The 12,351-nt window shown below is 43.2% G+C and overlaps 1 protein-coding gene across 4 annotated transcripts in view; it reads left to right on the top strand.

The window, feature by feature from the left end:
• kif2a (kinesin family member 2A) overlaps positions 1 to 12,351 on the top strand; it is a 188,059-nt gene that overhangs the window by 157,199 nt on the left and 18,509 nt on the right. For 2 of the 4 annotated variants that reach the window (XM_038790994.1, XM_038790995.1), the window contains 4 exons: positions 3,255 to 3,459; positions 6,957 to 7,067; positions 8,300 to 8,367; positions 12,170 to 12,286. In XM_038790994.1, coding sequence (XP_038646922.1) covers positions 3,255 to 3,459; positions 6,957 to 7,067; positions 8,300 to 8,367; positions 12,170 to 12,286 — 501 coding nt within the window. The remainder of the gene's footprint in view (positions 1 to 3,254; positions 3,460 to 6,956; positions 7,068 to 8,299; positions 8,368 to 12,169; positions 12,287 to 12,351) is intronic. The other 2 variants (XM_038790996.1, XM_038790997.1) reach the window with 1 other exon arrangement.

A 12,351-nucleotide genomic window follows, 5' to 3' on the forward strand; every position in this document is an offset into this window, starting at 1 on the left:
TGTTTCAGGTCTCGTTATGAAGTATTCGCGGGATTGTGCTGAAGTCTCTTGGACATCCAAATTTTGGAGGACGGTCTCCAGAACCTTGTGATTTATTGAGACAAATTATTAGATCAGGTCAATGAATGCAATGGTGTTGGTCTCTATGTTTCTCATGGATTATTCTGGCAACAAAGGTTTCTCTGTAAGGTCTAAAAAAACACACTTGTGTCTCTGGGAGGATTTCAGGAAGTAGGTGATTCAGAAGAATGTATGTCAAAATTTTCCATGCTATGGACAAGAGGGAAATATCTCTAGTTTCCCATCTTGAAAATTGTTACAATTATCACATTCCTTGTGGAGGGGTTCTTTTTCCTCCCAAATCTATAAGATTTTGTTTTTATTCTTTGATGAGATGTGGGTGTCGCTGGCTGGTCCAGCATTTTTTGGCCATCCTTATTTTCCTTTGAGCTGAGTGATTATTAAACCATTTCAGAAGACAGTTAAGAGTCAAATGTCGTGTCTGGAGTCATATGTATGCCAGACCAGGTGAGGATGACAAATTCCTTCACTAAAGGACATTCGTGAACCTGATGTTTTTTATGACAATCGTGATTTTTTTTCATAGTTGCCATTACTGAGACTAGCTTTATATTCCAAATTTATTAATTCAATTTAAATTCCATCAGGGACCTGTGCAGCCCCCCCCCCCCCCCCCCCCCCACCCCCCCATGCCCTCTCGAGCATTAGTCTGGGTCTCCGGATTACTAGTCCAGTGACATTACCACTACGTCACCGACTTGCCCCACTCATGGAGTCTTGATGTGGACAAAAGCCACCAGCTTTTGAAGACCTCCGATGGCGTGCAATCATGACTTGCAGATATTGCAGCTTCATTGATGCTGATTCATCCATGTAGTCTACAGGAGGCTGGGGGTAACTTGGAGAGTATCAACTGCCAATGTGGATTCATAATTGAGGAGTTGCCGAACATGTTTTTTTCTGTAAGAAGTCTTACAACACCAGGTTAAAGTCCAACAGGTTTGTTTCAAACACGAGCTTTCGGAGCACAGCTCCTTCCTCAGGTGAATGGAGAGGTATGATCCAGAAACATTTATATAGACAAAGTCAGAGATGCCGGACAATGCTTGGAATGCGAGCATTTGCAGGTAATCAAATCATTACAGATCCAGAGAGAGGAATAATCACAGGTTAAAGAGGTGTGAATTGCCTCAAGCCAGAACAGTTGGTGGAATTTTGCAAGTCCAGGCCGGATGGTGGGGGGTGGATCCTTCAGCTCGTGTTTGAAACAAACCTGTTGGACTTTAACCTGGTGTTGTAAGACTTCTTACTGTGCTCACCCCAGTCCAACGCCGGCATCTCCACATCATGTTTTTTCCTGGCATTGATGGAAGGTATTGTAACACTTAAGAAGAGAAACATCATCCTGTGAACAAAAGTTCATGACACTTCACCTACACCTCAACTATAATCAATATTCCACAGCTGTCAGCACTTATGTCCTGATCTTCAACTCCATTGACGATGTTAAAGAAATGTTCTCTTCTGACCTTAATGAAGTCCTTACTGCCATCCCAAAAGAAGAAAATGTAATCGTTCTGGGAGAATTCAATACTAGGCTGGCCAAGACACCAATGTTTGGAGAGGAATCATTGATGAAGAAAAACCAACACCCCCTTCTGCCAGAAGGATAACTACAAAACCACTCCGAGGCATCCTGGATCAAAGCACTGGCATCTCCTGGATTATGTTATTGTTCAGGTCAAAGATCTAAATGTTATCTTTAGTGTTTTATTCATGCAATGGGACAGAAGACCGCTGGATGTACCCATATACTTGCTCAATTGGTGATGCACATCCATTTAACAACAAGACATTGCAAGAACCAAGAGAAAAAAGGTCAATGTCTCGGTCCTAAAACAACCCAACGAAAGAGAGGAATTCAAGTGCAGCTCATAAACAATCTGGAAAAACCTCACACATCCATCTCATTTTCAGAACAGCGAGATCCAATAAAGTCAGCTGTACTATACTCCTGTGTCCAGACCCATTGGGTCTGAACATCGTTGTCACCAAGTTTGGTTCAACAAAACTATGCCACAATATATGACCACCTGGAACAAAAACATGCAGCCTTCATTGCCTGGTAGAACAATCCATGGTTGCAAGTCAAGAATGCAGCATTCAAAAAGCTCAAGACTGACACCCAATTACAGTTCCGGAAGATAAATATGTCTGAGAGATCCAACAATATACTGATCATGACATGCAAAGCTTTATTGAAGCCACTAGGACCATCTGTAGACCAGGGTCAAATGGATATCAGCCCTTTCATTCAGTGTATACAATACAACATATAGATGAAGCATCATGTTTGAAATAATAACTTTGATGCTAATTATTACCAGGAGTTTTAGGTGATGTGTATGGGGGTCCTATCCTTCAAAACAATTTATACTTGATAACTCTTTAACCATTTTCTTTGTATAATAGAAAGAACTGAAGTATATGAACTTCCTTCTGTATTACATTTACCATCTGCATTGAATGCGGAAATGCTGAGGTCACTTTGGTGATTTTCCACAAATTTCCACATTCTTGACAGTAGAAGGTAAACACATGGACTATAGTGGTTCAAAAAGATAGTTCACCACCACCTTCTCACAGGCAATTAGGGACATCCAGATCCCGTGAATGAATAAATTAAAACAACAAAGGGAAAATTAATGTTTCTATCCGCTTGAAGTCTAAAAATTCCAATAGGGTTTGACAGTCTCCAATTTTGATCCTTTTAGAATGTTTTAATTTTATAACATATTATTAATCTCTATTCATTTATTAGGCGGATTTTTTTTTAGCTATGTTCACTGAGACTTTATTCATAATGTGCACATTTTTCTTTAATTCTCTACCTCAGAGGATTGTAAATACTCAGTTATTCAGTATATTCAAGATAAATTGATAGATGTTTGGTTCCTATGGGAGATGCAGGATATGAGGATATTGTAGAAAAGTCTTGTTTCGGTAGAATATCAGCCATGATCTTGCTGATCAGCGGAGCAGGGTTGAAAGGCCAAATGACTTTTCCTGTTCTTTCTTCCTTAAATTCTTGTGTTTCAATATAATTCTGTTTTTATTTCAATGTATTTATTAATTTAATATTTATATGAAATATTTTGACTTTGATTTAAAGAAAACAACCTGTTTTGAAAATATTTTAAAAACTTAACATTTGTACATTTTATTTGTTATAGAACATCTGGCCAGACTTCTGCAAATGCTCACTCTTCAAGAAGCCATGCAGTGTTCCAGATTATTCTTCGCAGAAAAGGGAAAATGCACGGAAAGTTTTCTTTAATAGATCTAGCAGGAAATGAAAGGGGAGCAGACACTTCCAGCGCAGATCGTCAGACACGGCTTGAAGGTGCTGAGATTAACAAGAGCCTTTTAGCACTCAAGGTAACTCGAAGCAACAGTTTAAAAAGTTGCAGTTTTCAGTCCAAACCAAGGATACGCTCTATAAGTCATTGTAAGCTTTATTGGGACTCTCAGCAGGATGCAATTAAATTTTTTGATGATGCTCGTCCAATTGGACCAGGGCATTGTTGTTGTCAAACCTTGGCGTCATCATGAAGGCCAGGATTTTCCAGGCACGGGGAGGCGGTTTTCTTGTGTCAAATGCAGCTTGCCATGGCCACCATTTGCATTGCTTGTTGGCTACCCTGCCGGGGAACACACCGCAGTGGTCGCATTTGACGCAACTGGAAGACCCTGCTGGTGGGAAGGGCCAGAAAATACCGCTACAAGTGTATTACATGCTTTTTTGTACTAATGCCAAGTGTAAAGCTACATTTATCCTCCTCTCACCTGGGCCAGCAGTAGTTACTTCAAAACAATCAATGGGCCCAGATGAATGTTCCCTGTTTTTAAAAAAAAAAAAAAAAAATATTGTGCAACCTTCATATATGGTATTTCGTACAGCACAAAGCCTGTTCTGTACCTTCCATAGCTGTACCCATGCACCGTTTAGAAGTACCAATGGTCTAGATCCGCCTGGGAGCCAACAGAGGCTTGAGTGTTTCTGTGTAATATGATTACTACAATTCTTTAAACAAATTCACTAGTGGTGAGGAGGGAAAAAGCTGAAACAAAGATTTAGCAAAATTAATCTAGTTAAAGAGATTTTATGTTTTAGTATAAATTTAGAGTACCCAATTCATTTTCTTTCTAATTAAGGGGCAATTTAACATGGCCAGTCTACCTACACTGCACAACTTTGGGTTTGTGGGGGTGAGACCCAAGCAGACACGGGGAGAATGTGCAAACTCCACACGGACAGTGACCCAGGGCCAGGATCGAACCCGGGTCCTTGGCGGCAGCGTGCCACCCATCATGTTAAAATAATAGCCAGTGTGATTGTGGCAACCTTTTTAAGAATTGCATTATTCCTGTAGTCCCAGAAAATAAATAGGATTTAGGCCAGGTTCTTGTTGTCCCACTTTGTGTTTTACTGTATCTCTTTTCTGCTGTGCCATTTTCTTTATTACATAAGAGGCACATTTCCATAAGATCTCGTCTGTTATAACTTTGATCGGAGAACTTTGAGAATCCTGGGAAAATAATATAATTGCGTATAGTTATCATTGCCATTCACAACAGTGTTTCAAACTATATTAAAAGCAAGTTACTTGCATTAATTATTTTGTACTAGATTAGATTGTAGTGTTGAAAAACACAGGGCCCAGATTTTCCAGCCCCCTGTGGCACTGGTGGAAGTGGCTTACCATTGGCCTCCAGTGGGATAGTGAGAGGGAAGAACTGAGGGAGATCAACATTAGTAGAGAAATGTGCAGGGTAGGTGGATTGGTCACGCTAAATTGCCCCCTTAATTTGAAAAAAAAAATGAATTGGGTCCTCTAAATTTAAAAAAAACATTAGTAGAGAAATGGTGCTAGGAAAATTGATGGGATTGAAGGCTGATAAATCCCCAGGGCCTGAGAATCTGCATCCCAGAGTGCTTAAGGAGGTGGCTCTGGAAATAGTGGATGCATTGGTGGTCATCTTCCGGGATTCTATAGACTCTGGAACTGTCCCTGCAGATTGGAGGGTAGCTCACGTCACTCTGATATTCAAAAAGGGAGGTAGAGAGAAAGTAGGGAATTATAGACCAGTATGCCTAACATCGGTAGTGGGGAAAATGCTTGAATCCATTATCAAGGACTTTATAGGGGCAGCACGGTGGCCTAGTGGTTAGCACAACCGCCTCACGGCGCTGAGGTCCCAGGTTCGATCCCGGCTCTGGGTCACTGTCTGTGTGGAGTTTGCACATTCTCCCCGTGTCTGCGTGGGTTTCGCCCCCACAACCCACAAATGTGCAGAGTAGGTGGATTGGCCATGCTAAATTGCCCCTTAATTGGAAAAAATAATTGGGTAATCTAAATTTAAAAAAAAAAAACTTTATAGCGGAACATTTAGAAAGCAGTGGCAGGATCAGTCAGAGTCAGCATGGATTTATGAAGGGAAAATCATGCTTGACAAATCTGTTGGAATTCTTTGAAGAGGTAACCAGTACCTCACTTGACACAGGAGAACCAGTCGATGTGGTACATTTGGACTTTCAGAAGGCGTTTGACAAAGTCCCGCATAAGAGATTATTGTGCAAAATTAAAGCACATGGAATTGGAGGAAATGTATTGAGGTGGATAGAAAACTGGTTGGCAGAGAGGAAACAAAGAGTAGGGATTAATGGGTCCTTTTCAAATTAGCAGGTAATAACTAGTGGAGTACCACAGAGATCGGTGCTGGGACTCCAGCTATTCACAATATATATTAATGATTTGGATGAGGGAACAAAATGTAACATCACAAAATTTGCAGATGATACCAAGTTAGGCGAGAAGGTGAATTGTGACGAGGATGCAGGGAACCTACAGCATGACCTGGACAGGTTGGGTGAGTGGGCAAATCAATGGCAGATGCAGTATAATTTGGCTAAGTATGAGGTTATTCACTTTGGAAGCAAAAACAGGAAGGCAGATTATTATCTGAATGGTTGTAAATTGGGAGAGGGGAGTGTGCAGCGGGACCTGGGTGTCCTTGTGCACCAGTCGCAGAAGATAAGCATGCAGGTCTAGCAGGCGGTAAAGAAGTCTAATGGTATGTTGGCCTTCATTGCGAGAGGTTTCGAATATAGAAGCAAGGATTATACAGGGCCTTGATGAGGCCACATCTGGAGTGTGCAGTTTTGGTCTCCTCTGAGAAAGGATGTTCTTGCTCTCGAGGGAGTGCAGCAAAGGTTTACCAGACTGATTCCAGGGATGGTGGGGCTGTCATATGAGGAGAGATTGACTATGTTGGGATTGTTCCCGCTGGAGTTCAGAAGAATGAGAGGGGAATCTCATAGAGACTTATAAAATTTTAACGGGATTAGCCAGGATAGATGCAGGGAAGATGTTACCAATGATGGGTATGTCCAGAACCAGGGGTCACAGTCTGAAGATTCAGGGTAAACCATTTGGACTTAGATAAGGAGACATTTCTTCACACAGAGAGTGGTGAGCCTGTGGAATTCATTACCACAGGAAGTAGTTGATGCTAAAACTTTGAATATATTCAAGAGGCGGCTAGATATAGTACTTGGGGAGAATGGGATCAAAGGGGAGAATGGGGAGAAAGCAGGATTAGGCTATTGAGTTGGATGATCAGCCATGATCGCGATGAATAGCGGAGCAGGCTCGAAGGGCCAAAAGGACTCCTCCTGCTCCTATCTTCTATGTATCTATGATATTCAGGTCCCACTGAAATCCCACGACCAGGGAACCCACCGCGCAGAGTCGCCTGAGGCGGCACCAGAAGATCCTGCCAGTGGGAAAGGCCAGAAAATCCTGCCCTCGGAAATGTGCTATCTACTCTGTTTGAAAATTTTTTCTGCTTAATATTCATTTGTGTAATTGCAGGAATGTATCCGAGCCTTAGGTCGAAACAAACCTCATACCCCATTCAGAGCAAGTAAACTTACTCAAGTGTTAAGAGATTCTTTTATAGGAGAGAACTCTAGAACTTGTATGGTAAGTAATACAGTAGAGCGTTATACATTTCAAGGAAACATTCCTGGTATCTATCACCTGTTCAAAAGAAAATGCTGGTTCCCACAGTGTGCTTCAAGGAATTGTTCTTATTTATTTACCATAAACTCATTGCCTTTATTCCCTGCTGCATCTCACCAATCCCAAACCACTCTGTCGAAAATAGTGATATCTGGGGTATGATTCTACAGGTGCTGTTAGCCCTCCAGTGCAATTGGTCATTCTACACATGGGAAACTGGGCCAAAGATTATTTTATGGAGAGCATGCAGCAGAACAATTCTGATGTTACTTAATGCAACATGGGTTTCTCAACATAACTTAAGTGGCAATATTAGCTCAAAAGCACTGAAGCTAGCTGTACTATTCTACCACGACATCTGGTTAACAACAATTAACTTTGCACATGCTTGCGATTTGAACATTAGCCTCCCTAGAAGTCAGTAGCCCACTGCTCTGTGCATTTACCAATTGCGGCAATGAGAGAACCCCATTCTCAGTTGCTATTTCATTTTTGGAAGTTATTTTTCTGATATCTTTTTAAATTTAGCATTCTCCACATTGAGTTAAGTCAGGCAGAATTTAGAACTCGGGGAAAGCCAAGTGCCAGGTGCAACTCCCAGCAGGTGGTGATTGGCAATGGCAGCAGTCTGATGTATAAAGCACTTTTCTTTTTACTCTACCAGAGAGAACATTGCTGTAACATCGGTATTCCATGTGTAATAGTTAATGTAATGCTATCCACTCAACTTCAAAGTTATTCCAAAGGGCTTTAGAGCCCTTTCATGGATTCAATCTAGGAAATTTGACAGCATGTACTAAACAGCATAAACAGAAATGTGATGAAAATCAGTTTTTATCTGTTGGTTGTGAGGTGTATATAAACCAGGTATAGATTTATCTATTTAAATATTTCATTCTTAACATTTGTTTGTAGATGAGATTCATTTTTTGTTTCAAATTTAATAAAATCATCGATGTCTCTTGCTTTCGCTCAGCATTACCAACTTTCTGACTCCAGATGTAACCTGATCTATTCTGAACATGAATGGTCCTGAATTCATGTTTGAAATTGCAATAATTCAAATGAACAGCTTATTTGTTAGTTTTAGCTTCATACTGAATCTTGACCTGGAGATTGGTGAATTTTCACCTGTGCAAGAGTTGATGTATATGCATTTTCTGCAACCTTTTAAACTTTGTGTACGTTTATAGATTGCCACTATCTCTCCAGGGATGGGTTCATGTGAGAACACACTAAATACACTTAGATATGCAAACAGGTATGATTTTTCAAATGTATATGAAACAAATGTGCCATCTCCATTTTAATAATACAAATGTGCCATTTCTATTTTAATATTACAAATTAAGATCAAGGACGTGATTGAAATAAATGGGAACGGTGTCCCATAGCCGTTGAGAAACACGCACTATCTTCTAACGTGACTCTGGTTAGATATGCGACCTCAGTGGGGAACCCGCGGCCGAGGCAGCACTTTGTCCCGTTTCCTGCATGGAGCCCCGCTTGCTGAAACCCTTCAGTGCAGGGATCTCTCAACGCCGGACGCAATCCTCGAACCCCTCCAAAGCCCCAACTCGCCTATAAGTGGGTCCTCAGCCACCCCCCGCACCCCACCTCACGTGCACAGGGCACCCCTGGGCCCAATCACTGCCACTCAAACATGCAGGCTTGGCACTACAACCTGGACACCTTGGCAGTGTCATAGTGCCAGGCTGGCAGTGCCCGTGTGCTAGGCTGGCAGCAGCAGTGTCAGGGTGCCACCCTGCCTAGAGAGTGAGCACCTGGGGGCCTCCGATCCTCTGGGAGACCCCCACCAGTGCTGTTCCATCTAGTCCCCGTTTGTGGGGGCCAGTACTGAACAGCACTCGCCCAAGGTTTCCAAGACAAAGGGGATAGATCCCAATGTCTTGCTTACCTTAGTGAATAGCATATTCGAGTGAGGTTAGAAGTCTCACTCTAATATGCAGATTTGCCAAAAAGTGATCCCACCCACAATGAGAAGCTTTCATATATTGACATCTTGCAACATCACGTTAGATCTGGCAAGATCGCGTTAGAGCTCGCTCGGCGTCGGGAGCCAAGTGGATCCCGGGAGCGATGTCTCCAGTTATCCAGCGGCCATGTTGCGCCGCAAGTTATTTATCTAATTTACATTGAAGCCATAAAGTTCTGTTTTGTTCTATTTGTAGCAATGTGAGAATTGTTAATGCATTTTTTCTTTAATTTTGAGTTATTTATATTTGAAATCTTTTTGCTCAAGCTAAGGGCTTTACTTTTCATGTTTGTAAATCACTGAAAGTCTGAAAATCTGAATCTAGTATTCAACCATGAAGCTGTTGGATTGTCATTAAAAAATTCAGTTGGAGGTTGGCACGTGGCGCAGTGGTTAGCACTGCTGCCAGCAGCACTGAGGACCCAGGTTCGATCCCAGCCCTGGGTTAGTGTCTGTGCGAAATTTGCACATTCTCCTCGTGTCTGCGTGGGTTTCACCCCCACAACCCAAAGATGTGCAGGTAGGTGGATTGGCCACGCTAAATTGCCCCTTAATTGGAAAAAAATAATTGGGTACTCTAAATTCAAAACAAAAAATTCAGTTAGTTGGCTAATATCAATAAGGGAAGGACACCTGCTGTCTTTACTTGTTCATCATAGAATTTACAGTGCTCATTCGGCCCATCTATTCTGCACTGGCCCTTGAATGAGCACCCTACCCGAGCCCATGCCTCCACCTTATCCCCGTAACCCAGCAACCCCACCCAACCCTTTTGGACACTAAGGGCAATTTAGCATGGCCGATCCACCTAACCTGCACATCTTTGGACTGTGGGAGGAAACCAGAGCACCCGGAGGAAACCTACGCAGATACAGGGAGAACATGTAGACTCCGCACAGTGACCCAAGCCAGGAATCGAACCCGGAACCCTGGAGCTGTGAAGCAACTGTGCTAACCACTGTGCTACCATGCTGTCCCTATATGTTCTGGCCTATATGTGACTCCAGAACTACATCAATGTGGTGGACTCTTTTTAAAATAAATTTAGAGTACCCAATTATTATTTTTTTCCAATTAAAGGGCAATTTAGCGTGCCCAATCCATCTAAACTGCACGGGCGGAATTCTCCGCTCCCGGGAAAAATCGGGAGGGCCGTCGTGAACTCAGCCGAGTTTCACGATGGCCTCGGAGGCCGTTCCTCTCCCCCTATTCTCCCCTCCCGGCGGGGCTAGGAGCGGTGCTCCGTAACTGTCGGCCGCCGGGCGGCGTGCCGAGAGTGACGCGACGGTGGCGCCTATGTGACGTCAGCCGCGCATGCGCAGGTTGGCCGGCTCCAACCCGCGCATGCGCGGTGTCCGTCTTTCCCCTCAGCCGCCCCGCAAGACGTGGCAGCTTGATCTTGCGGGGCGGCGGAGGGGAAATAGTGCGTCTGATTGAGACGCCGGCCCGACGATCGGGCGGCACCGATCGCGGGCCTGTCCCCTCCCGAGCACAGTCGTGGTGCTCATTCCCCACCAGGCCCCCTACAAGCCCCAAACGGGCATCTCACGGAGTTTTCACGACGGCAGGGACCAGGTGTGGTTGCCGCCGTCATGAACCGGTCGCGAACGGCAGGCCGCTCGGCCCATCCGGGGCGGAGAATCGCCGGTCGCCGTGAAAAACGGCGAGCAGCGATTCTTCCCAGCGGGGGGGTGGTGGGAGAATCGCGGGGGGCGCCAGGGGGTTGTGAAATTAGTCGGGGGGCCATCCCGCGATTCTCCCACCCGGCGTAGGGAGCGGAGAATCGCGCCCCACATCTTTGGGTTGTGTGGGTGAAACCCACGCAGACATGGGGAGAATGTGCAAATGTGGTGGACTCTTAACTACCTATAAATGATCAGCAAATCTTGATTTTAACAAATAACTTTGGGGTGCAAGAAAATGTCATCCTTGCCAATGGTGCCCATATTCTGAAAATTTGTCTTTTTCCTTAGCGAATTGGTTGTACACTGAGGCTTTTGGAATATGAAGGGTATTGTCATGAAGCATCGTCATCCCCAATAATTTTTAAAACATTTCAACAGATTTTTCCAAATGTAGTTGAAAAGTCCCCTTGCTGTGCATTAAAGCCACATGGCTCAATCAATTTCAGACTGCTGCAGTGAAGATCAGTTGTCTCATCCCAAGACCATAAAATCATTAGTTCCCTTGGTTCATTCTAAAAATAGCAGGAGATATTTTCCTTGAGCCTTAACCACCTCTTCCGCCTCATTGCTAATTATATTGACAGACATACTGGTGAATCACTGACTGGGGAATTTATCAGAGGGAAACTCCTCCCATTAATTAGGCACAGACATGCGAGAAAGAGGTTAATTGCGGTCAGTTAGCCAATGGGGCTTGGCAAGGAAACCTGGTATAGTGCTTGAAAATTTACTCTTATCAAGACCAAAAGCTGACCAGAAAAGGATAAGCGTACTTACTAATTAGAGATGGTATTCTCATAGGTTTCAGTGACTGCATAAAGGCGATCTTGATTATATCTGTTCTGTGCATTCTGTATCTATCTGCAAAATAAAGCAACTGGTGTTGTTTCATCAAGTGTTTTTGGGCCCACCTTCAGAAAGATTGGGGAAACGCGCATGAAGACAAATGCATAAGATGGGCTGTTCAGTTCAGGTCATGAGGAGCGTTCTGTTGTTACATCCCAACAAAATAATTGCATTCCTGAACAAAAGATCCTCTTAACATCTTATAGCAGTGAACATCACTGCACCCAAGAGAATATTGAGGGGAAGACGCAAACTTGTAATAACTTTTGAGGTTTAATTGTTTAATAGTATGAGTGAACAATTTATTTCCTGACTGTAATTGATGTAGTAAACGTATAATACAATACTAAAATAATTTGTGTAAAAGAGAACTAGAAATGTAATATTTCAGGATGAACTTTGCCCTATCTAATTTCTCTCCCAAAATTTTTGTATAGAATTATATGCCATATTTTTCCACAGAGGTTCTGTGTACCTATACTATTGTTTCCTGACTGGGTTTTCCCCTCTGTTCACTTATTTGCTTAATACTGCAGAGTAAAGGAGTTTGGAATAAGTCCTTCGGACATTCCCTTTCAGCAAGGTGGTGGGAGCCGTTCTGACCTCTCTCCTACCTACCTCGAGTATGATGACTTCCCTCCTTCACCTACCAGGTCTTCTATGCCTTTCTATCAATGTTTTTTCCTCCTCCCACCCACCCCAATTCCTATGTTTTTAA

The sequence above is a fragment of the Scyliorhinus canicula genome, chromosome 3 (assembly GCF_902713615.1).
Source record: "Scyliorhinus canicula chromosome 3, sScyCan1.1, whole genome shotgun sequence".
NCBI lineage: Eukaryota > Metazoa > Chordata > Chondrichthyes > Carcharhiniformes > Scyliorhinidae > Scyliorhinus > Scyliorhinus canicula.